Source organism: Perca fluviatilis, chromosome 15 (genome assembly GCF_010015445.1).
Source record: "Perca fluviatilis chromosome 15, GENO_Pfluv_1.0, whole genome shotgun sequence".
Classification (NCBI taxonomy): Eukaryota; Metazoa; Chordata; class Actinopteri; order Perciformes; family Percidae; genus Perca; species Perca fluviatilis.
Window position 1 is genome coordinate 2,091,139 of NC_053126.1, and position 9,610 is coordinate 2,100,748.

A 9,610-nucleotide genomic window follows, 5' to 3' on the forward strand; every position below is an offset into this window, starting at 1 on the left:
AATGTGTAGCAGCAGCCTGGTAGCAGACAGGGGTCATTGTGTCTGCTGTCACGGTGAACCTATTGGGAAATTGGCAGCTGGTGTCATCTTTCCTGGGAACTTTGGAGCTGTTATTCTGGGAACTGAAACATGAACACAGCCACAAACATCCACTCCTCCCACATTCACGCCTCTGCTGACGAGCCAATCAGAATCGTTTTCAGTTCTTGAAGTATCATATATAGGCAGCAGTTTATTTCGTATTTCCAGATTATGTAAATACTGCCCCACATAGACAAAATGACTGATTTTGTAAGAGAAAAGTTGATCGTAGTATGTCTCTGGCACTTGGTTCCATGATGACGGCAGAATCAGCATGGCACGGCCAGCTCAGCGTGCTTTACGTGATGACGTCGGGTTGTGTTTTGACGTTCAGTGTCTCTGCTGCGCCGTCAACCTGAGTGGTAGGACAAGTGTTGTTGACCCACGTAACACAGGTAAATGCAACTTAAACAACTTCCACTATAGGTTGTAATGATTATTGTCAACCCACAGCGCTCTTACAGTACACTGTTACCGTGGTCATTTAGAAAAATGATGCTGTTACACCCATATTACTAGCTAGTTATCGTCGGCTAGCGCTGTTAGCATGTAGCTAACGTTATTGCCATAATGTCACGCAGGTTTACGTTCGCTGAGCTAGCTTAGCTACTAACCTGTGTGGCAGGTAGCTCAGTCAGTAGGGAGTTGGGCTGCCTGGGAACCGGTCGCTGGCTCAAGTCCCCATGCGGACCAAAGTATGGTGGTGGACTAGTAACTGGAGAGGTGCCTGCTGGGTACTGCCAAGGTGCTCTTGAGCAAGGCACCGAACCCCCGACTGCTTGGGGCGCCTTTCCATTGGCAGCCCCCCACCCACTCTGACATCTCTCCATTAGTGCATGTAGATCAGTGGTGTCAAACTCAGTTTCAGTACGGGCCACACTGGAAAATAAGAATCTCATCATAGGGCCAGACATTTTTAGTTTAATCGAAAAAGTCAAAAAAATCTTTGACTGTATTATTGCATGTCTCATATACTCTTCTCACTTACAGCTTGGTCCACATAAAGACCCCAAAAATTTAACTTAGCCATCAAAGAAAAAAGTTGAATAAACGCGCCAGAAACGTCGGCTGCAAAAGTTGCAAAATCGTTGAAAAAAAAAGTGCCAAAAGCATCGACAAAAGTGACAAAAACTTCTGAAAAAGCGACAAAAAATAGCTGTGCCAAAATTTATTATGAACCTAAATTGTATAAGGGCCGGATCTGATGACACATGTGATGTAGAGGTACTGAGCATGTGTGTGTGTAACTCAGGCCTGTGTGTAATGTGTGTAATAACAATCGAGTGAAAACATTGTAATTTCCCCTTGCAGGATTAATAAAGTATACATTATTACATTTAGGAAGACAGTTTTGTATGGAAGCCCTTTTCTGCCAATGTGATGAAAACAACATCCTGTAAACCAGAGGTGTCAAACTCATTTTCCCAGAGGGCCACACTGGAAAAAGAGAATCACACCAAGGGACAGACATGTAGGCTGTGTCCACGCTAATGGTCAGTGACCACTTCCTGCCGTAGCGCCCACTTTAGATGGTTAGCATCGTCCCATAATGAACACTTTATGTTAAAACACTTAACCGTAAATGACGAGGGATCGGCTCGGCTCGTTGCCTCCCAAATTCTTCTAAACTGACCTTTTGTTGATCTGAAATGAAGACAGATTCAGCAAATGCACGGCCTATTTCTCTCTTCAAATGTTCTCAGAAACACGTTTCGGTGAACTATTTTAGTACGATATGAGATCGGATTCTGAACGAGACGTCTTTTATGCTCGGTTGTGAAATCCGGGAGCAGCCAGACCCAGGTGACGCATTCGTCCAATCAGCTGCCGGTCTACGTCCCCTGGTCCCTCCCCCCTTTCTCCCTCGTAGTCCAGATGGCGCCCATTTAGTGCGAGTAGCGTCCTTCGTTCCACGCTGAACTTTTTGACTGTTTTTAGGGGCTCATCCTGGTACTTTCGGTGCGTTATCTCCACGATATACTTCAAACTCAGTGTTTGAAGTGTGCGCTTTGAGACACAGCCATGGAGTTTATTCACGTGCTTTTTTTTTTTATTCACTTTTTTATTTATTTTTTACATTTTGGTAGTTTTTTTCCTAATTTTTGTTCTGACTTTTTTGTGGCTTTCTCAGACATTTGTCACATTTTTTTGTAAATTTGTTGCTTTTTCCGACATTTTTGTAAAAATTTATTGTGAACCTAAATATATATATATATATATATATATATATATATATATATATATATATATATGCGGGCCAGATCTAAATCTGCAAGGGGCCAGATTTGGCCCGCGGGCCTCGAGTTTGACACGTGTGGTGTAAGCCACTAAAATGAGAAACTGTCTCAAAAATACTGAGTTAGTATATTTTGAGAAAGTATATTTTTTTGAGAAACTAAGTCATTATTTTGAGAAAAATGTCTAATTATTTTTAAGAAAGTCTCTCTTAATGAATTACAGATTTTTTTTGTCACTTTTCATTACATTGGCAGAGATGGTTTTCCACTTAAATTCCACTTTAAATCGACAGTTTATTGACTGTGAACTAACTGTAGACAATGATTGTTTTGTAGACTCGTCTTCATCATGGCACTGAGAAGCGCTGTGGGTCGTCTCCTGGTCAACCCTCACAGATCATTAACCTTCCTCTCGGCTTCCAGAGCACACGGCACTGCGGCACCGGCCAGATGGGGTGAGTACTAGAGGGTGACGCGGGAATCAGGGACCATGTTGGAAAAAAGTGTTTCTCGCTTTTACATGTTATCCCTTGGATCTCCCTTCCCCTTGTTGTCTTTCTATATCCATAAATAAACCAAATCAAACCAAAAGCCCCCCCTGTAGCATGTTTGGTTAATCGCGGTCAAATCACTGAGGTTACCTCGGAAATTTAGGCTACACTATACATGCATTACATGCAGGCCTATAGGCAACATGCATTACATGCAGGCCTATAGGTAACATGCATTACATGCAGGCCTATAGGCAACATGCATTACATGCAGGCCTATAGGTAACATGCATTACATGCAGGCCTAGGTAACATGTATTACCAGCAGGTCTAGGTAACATGCATTACCTGCAGGCCTAGGTAACATGAATTACCTGCAGGCCTAGGTAACATGCATTACCTGCAGGCCTAGGTAACATGCATTACCTGCAGGCCTAGGTAACATGCATTACCTGCAGGCCTAGGTAACATGCATTAACTGCAGACCTATAGGTAACATGCATTACCTGCAGGTCTAGGTAACATGCATTACCTGCAGGTCTAGGTAACATGCATTACCTGCAGGTCCAGGTAACATGCATTACCTGCAGGCCTAGGTAACATGCATTACCTGCAGGTCTAGGTAACATGCATTACCTGCAGGTCTAGGCCATTTCATTACGTAATTTGTAACGGAGATCTTCTCACACTCCAAACACACATCTATCGATTTAGGGTAGGTTAGAAGAATCGCTGTCTGCGGCTAGCAGTAGCCAATCAACAAACGTATTGTGAGTTGTAAGTGGTTCTCTTTTCTAAAACGAAATGCCTTGCAATCTTTGGGCGCACTCACCGCATTGCAGCGTCACTTTTTAATTTAATCTCCGGCTCCGTCCCGCTCCCGTTGATTTCTATGCTCCCTATCACGTTACCAACAGTGAAATTGACAGAGTAGTATATTGTATGTATATTTGGAAAGAGACTTCACTGATGTGGTTATATACAGTATTTGTTTATTCTTGCATCATATTGATCATTCTTTCTGGTTTGAATTTTCCACAGATGCAGAGAAGACTGAGCAGAAGTCTAAAGCACGTAGGTGTTGATATCGCTGTTTTTTTGATCAAGGTTTCTTTTATTTTCAAATATAACAAACAAAAGAAATACAATTCACACATGAAATAGTCAAGCCTAGTTCCTGTCCATACAAACAACCCAAACAACTCCCCAGTGCCCCCCAAACACAGGTACTGGACCCCAGCAAATTTCCATGCATCCCGACATACTCAAATATGAGTCTGCTGAGTCAGACATTTATAATTCAAATATCTAAGTAAATAAAAGAAAAAGACATCAATAAATAATAATAAATAAATAAATAAATAATATAAAAAAATATATATATATAAAATAAAAAATAAAGTATGCACACACAATTGGATTACATAGAAATGTTAGTAGCTGCTGTGTCTTCTACAAAGGAAATAAATGGTATAGAATTTTCTAGTGGACCCCCTTACAGTGTATCTAATTTTTTCTAAGTGAACATAACTCATGACCTCCCTAATCCATTGGCCATATGTTGGGGGTAGACCATCTTTCCATTTAAACAGGATAAGCCTTCTTGCCAACAAAGAGCAGAAGGCCATCATGCTTAGGTGGCGCCCAGAAAAGGTGGCATCTATCAGAGCCACACCGAACAGTGAAATCAGAGGAGATGGGTGTATTGATCTTCCACATATTCCGGAGAATGCCTCAAAGATGGACTGCCAAAAATTGATGATATCGCTGTTTGTCTGAAATCTAAAAAAAGTTTTTGAATTTTAATCCGTCACCGCAAACATATTTTAACTATGGTTTTAAAGCTACATTGTGTAAGAATTGCTCCCATCTAGCGGTGAAATTGTATATGACAACCAACTGAATGTTACTTTCCAGCCCCTCCTGTTCCGAGCTCGTTCTAACTCCTACGGTGTCCTAACCCAAAATGATCTCTTAGTATCTCCATCGTTTACACACAGCTGTTCTAGCCACTCCAATATTAACTTCGCCTGTTGCCTTGTCGTTTTTAATTCTCTTTTTAACCTCCCTGGCGACTCAGTTACACGTTCTGGAGATTAGGTGTGATCCTCCATCTTCAATCTGCCGGCAGTCGTGAGTAATCTCCCGGCTGGCATTCGTCACGGTGCTTTTTTTCTCATTTTTGTTCCGACTTTTTTGTGGCTTTCCTCAGACATTTGTCACCTTTTTGTATAATTTTTGCTTTTTCCGACATTTTTATTGACATGAAGCCCTCCAAAAGTCATCAAAAAGAGTTCCTTAGCCATCGTAGGATTTAGCAAATCAAGCAAAAAACTGAATTTTTTTAACAACAACTTGTATCTCAGCCTGAATATGAAATCTCAGAGGGCCTGATTTACTAACAGTAGCGCAGTTAGTAAGTTTAGTCTAGTTGGGTATGTTTATGCGAAGTTCGGTAATAGCGCACGCTATGCTTCCACATTTTGGCGTAGTATTTATCAACCCTGACACCCATCAGCCAATCAGCGTCTTTCTCCGACCACTAGACCGTAGATTGCGCTTGTAGCAAAGCGGTACTTGTTGCTATGATACGGCTGAGTGCAGACTGCGATATTCCCACTGCTGATGCTAGGACTGTTTGAAATGATCCTGATGCCAGTATATAATATATAATATATAATGTAGCGAGGAGTTTAACAACTGCTGGAATGGGATGTGAACGCTGAGTGGGAGATTCAATTTCATCTTTGATTTCTTCCAGTAACTCTAATATTGCATGGCTGCTTGATCTGTAACGCTAAATGATGTTGTGTTCACTGACAAAGTGTGATTCTCGTGTTAAAAATATGTTCAGCCCTCGCCTATGTCTTCGTCTTGCTCAAATCACTGTTGCCATTTCACCAGCGGCATATAAAGGTCTACGAGGAAACTCGACTGCGGCTGGTTTAGACCTGCTTTTAAGAGGCGGAGAATTTCCCCCTCAGAATAGAGGCGCGCTCTTACTGACAGTCTTTGTAAACACCACGGGATATATAATTAGGAGCACTTTGCGCTTATCCTCCCACCTTTTGGTGTGGAACTCCCCTTCCCACGCACTCCCACGCGAACGCATATTGAAAGCGCAACTTGTCTCTTCTCGCTCATGTGGCAGACAATCTGCGATTCTACCCAAGTGCGCCCTGTTTGTAAATAGCCCGCATCGGTTACGCCCGTCTTTGCGACCAACTAGCGCCTGGAAACGGGCGCTAACGGCTTGATAAACCTAGCCCTGAGTGTAAAGGCCCAGACACACAGAGCCGACGGCCAGACCTCTGCAGAAAAGCCAGTCGGGCTGATCGGTCTCCTCGAGTCGGTCCAGAAAGTTCCTCAGAACTCACCGAAGAGACGAGACGTAATACGTCTCCATAGCAACAGGCGGCGCTACTCTGTGTTGTCGCCCCAAAAATGAAAACCGGCAGCTGATTGGACGAACAGCGTCACGTGGGGTCTGGTTTCTCTGGAAATTCAAAGCCAGACTGTCATGGCGGCTCGTTGAGAATCTGATCTCATATTAGACTAAAATAGTTCACAGAGACATGTTACTGGGAACATCTGGAGAGAGAGATAGGCTGTGTGTGTGTGTGTGTGTGTGTGTGTGTGTGTGTGTGTGTGTGTGTGTGTGTGTGTGTGTGTGTGTGTGTGTGTGTGCGTGTGTGTGTGTGTGTGTGTGCGTGTGTGTCTGTGTGTGTGTGTGTGTGTGTGTGTGTGTGTGTGTGTGTGTGTGTGTGTGTGTCTCTGTGTGTGTGTGTGTGTGTGTGTGTGTGTGTGTGTGTGTGTGTGTGTGTGTGTGTGTGTGTGTGTCTGTGTGTGTGTGTGTGTGTGTGTGTGTGTGTGTGTGTGTGTGTGTGTGTGTGTGTGTGTGTGTGTGTGTGTGTGTGTGTGTGTGTGCTCTGTCATGGCGTCTCGTTCAGAATCTGATCTCATATTGGACTAAAATATTTCTGAAAACATCTGAAGAGAGAAATAGGCCGTGCAGTGTCTGAATCTGTCTTCATTTCAGATCAACAAAGGTCAGTTTAAAAGATTTTCATCAGATTCTGAGAGACTCTAGTCACGCTCATCCCGCTCCACGTTTCCTGGTTAGCTCTCCACCAATCAGATGGGTCATTTGAGTCCGACTGCCGGCAGTGCCCGCCCCGCCTATTATACAAGTCATATCGGCCAAAATGAAGGCCTGAATGTCAGATTCTACACATACGAGAATACTTTGATTAGTTGGTGGAAGTAATTACACATGAATGAGCTCATATTGGTGAAAGAACAAAGGGGCGTTTTGCTAAGAATCAGCTCAAAACATTACACAATGTAGGTTTAAGGTTTTTGAATCGTTGCTCCTCTGAATGTCTGACAGCGAAGGTCCAGTTCGACTGGCGCGATGCCCTGGACCTGGAGGGCCAGCTGACGGAGGACGAGATCATGATTAGAGACTCTTTCCGCACCTACTGCCAAGAGAAGCTCATGCCTCGCATCATTATGGCAAACAGAAACGAAGGTGAGAGAATAAAGTCCTTTTTATTCATTTTTTTTTATTTTTCATTCAGCTTAAATAATTAAATCGACGATACGATTTTCTCGGGATGTTTTTAACAGAATGAGCTGCAGACAAATGAGTAAAAAAATATTCCTTTTATTTCTATAAACTGTGTAAAATGTGTCCTCCTTATCAAAAGAGACAAAGTAGATTACACCCTAGGCCGTTTTAAAAACTGCATCACGATTCATTTATTATTAGAGATGCACCGATTGACCGGCTGGTGACCGGCGACTGGCCGGTTTCAGTGAATGATTATAGCAAAATACAATAACTTGTGCACAAGGATCAGATTACTTCAAGACAAAACAGCCTATCGCTAAAACCTAGCAAAACAGACTCGCTTTTTATCCACTTTCTCTGCTTCATCCGTGGGGCTGTTATCAGTTGGATGGATTCCAGATCTGCTGCTCTCCGGTCCAGTCCTCTCCGGTCCAGTCCTCTTCGACCTCGAATGTGTCAGAAAACCCCTCGGCTTCCTCAATCCACAGTCATTTGAACAGCTTATTAACATTAAAGTGCCCATATTATGAAAAAAATCAAAATCCATCCATGCTGTTTTGAGTGAGATACGGTTTCTGAATGTGTCCTGCTTTCAGTCTCCTGGTGAGCTGTTCAAAATCGGCTGGCTAACCACAACCGTTAGCTCGTAGCGTTAGCGTTAGCATGCTAACGCTAGCATGCTACATCATTCTCATTAGCAAAGCACTGCTACAACACACACAAGTTCACCATAATCTACAAAAGAACTACTTCCATGTGCGCCCTCATTTAGAAGTCTCCCAGCTGATCCTGCCTTGTAACTGACCAAAGTTGGAGAAACAGGCTTTCTTTTACTGTCTCTAGAGTTAGCTAGCTGACATGATCTACGATCTGAGCTACTGAGCATGTGCGAGTGCAATCAAAGATAGTCCAGAAGAAGAAGATGAAAAGAGGTCTCACTCTGTAGCTAAAACAGAAACCAGGTGAAAAGAGGATCTGCAGCAGTGAGAGAGAGCTGTGCAGTACAACAACAATATGGTGTTTTTTGAAAATTAAACCATGTAAACCTATTCTGGTACAACCTTAAAATACAATTATGAACCTGAAAATGATCATAATATGGGCGATTTAAGTTACTTTATGATGCATTCCATTTACAGATTTTACGATGTTCTCACCCAACTTTTTTTTTTTTTTTTTTTTTTTGTTCTCACCCAACTGGGAGCCTGCATATTTTACTCTGCCGGGGAGTAAAAAAAGCCAAGGACATTTACGACTTCACCACATTTTCTCACCGCTTGTGAACACAGTCCCGTTGTTCTTTCACCCTGTTCATCTGGGAAAGGAATCCTCCTTTTGGTTCAAGTTTTAATTATCTTTTTCGAGCAAATGCTGCATCTTCAATTTTAATGTCTCATCACTTCCCAAGACCAGATGGCTTCCTCATGGCCCAGACGAACAGAGAGAGAGAGAGAGAGAGAGAGAGAGAGAGAGAGAATGTCAGGTCATGAAATCTGAGGCCTTACACTATACTCTTAACAAAATAATCCTACACCGGTCAGTCTGACATATGCCGATTTGATGCCGGTCAAATGCTGTAAATAAATAACATTGTAAAGGCTACCATACACAATGCATAAGGATTATTTATTTATATATATATATATATATATATATATATATATATATATACACAGTTTGGAGACACTTTCTCATTCAATGTGTTTCCTTTTTATTTTCATGACTATTTACATTGTAGATTCTCACTGAAGGCATCAAAACTATGAATGAACACATATGGAATTATGTTCTTAACAAAAAAGTGTGAAATAACTGAAAACATGTCTTATATTTTAGATTCCTCAAAGTAGCCACCCTTTGCTTTTTTTGATAACTCTGCAAACCCTTGGTGTTCTCTCAATGAGCTTCATGAGGTAGTCACCTGAAATGGTTTTACCTTCACAGGTGTGCTTTGTCAGGGTTCATTAGTGGAAGTTTTTCCCTTATTAATAAAAAGCAAAGGGTGGCTAATTTGAGGAATCTAAAATATAAGACATGTTTTCAGTTATTTCACACCCTTTTGTTAAGTACATAATTCTATATGTGTTCATTCATAGTTTTGATGCTCTCAGTGAGAATCTACGTAATGTAAATAGTAATAGTAATAGTTCCTATAATAATAGGAAACGCATTGAATGAGAAGGTGTGTCCAAACTTTTGGCCTGTACTGTGTATATATATATATATAT

The 9,610-nt window shown here is 41.9% G+C and overlaps 1 protein-coding gene across 1 annotated transcript in view; it reads left to right on the plus strand.

Moving 5' to 3' along the window:
• Positions 1-338: 338 nt before the first annotated feature.
• The window catches only part of LOC120575157 (glutaryl-CoA dehydrogenase, mitochondrial-like), a 27,647-nt gene continuing 18,375 nt past the window's right edge, over positions 339-9,610 (plus strand). Inside the window, exons 1-4 of the mRNA XM_039825806.1 lie at positions 339-476; positions 2,655-2,773; positions 3,851-3,883; positions 7,200-7,340. Of these exons, the coding sequence (XP_039681740.1) occupies positions 2,668-2,773; positions 3,851-3,883; positions 7,200-7,340 (280 nt within the window). The 5' untranslated portion in view covers positions 339-476; positions 2,655-2,667. The remainder of the gene's footprint in view (positions 477-2,654; positions 2,774-3,850; positions 3,884-7,199; positions 7,341-9,610) is intronic.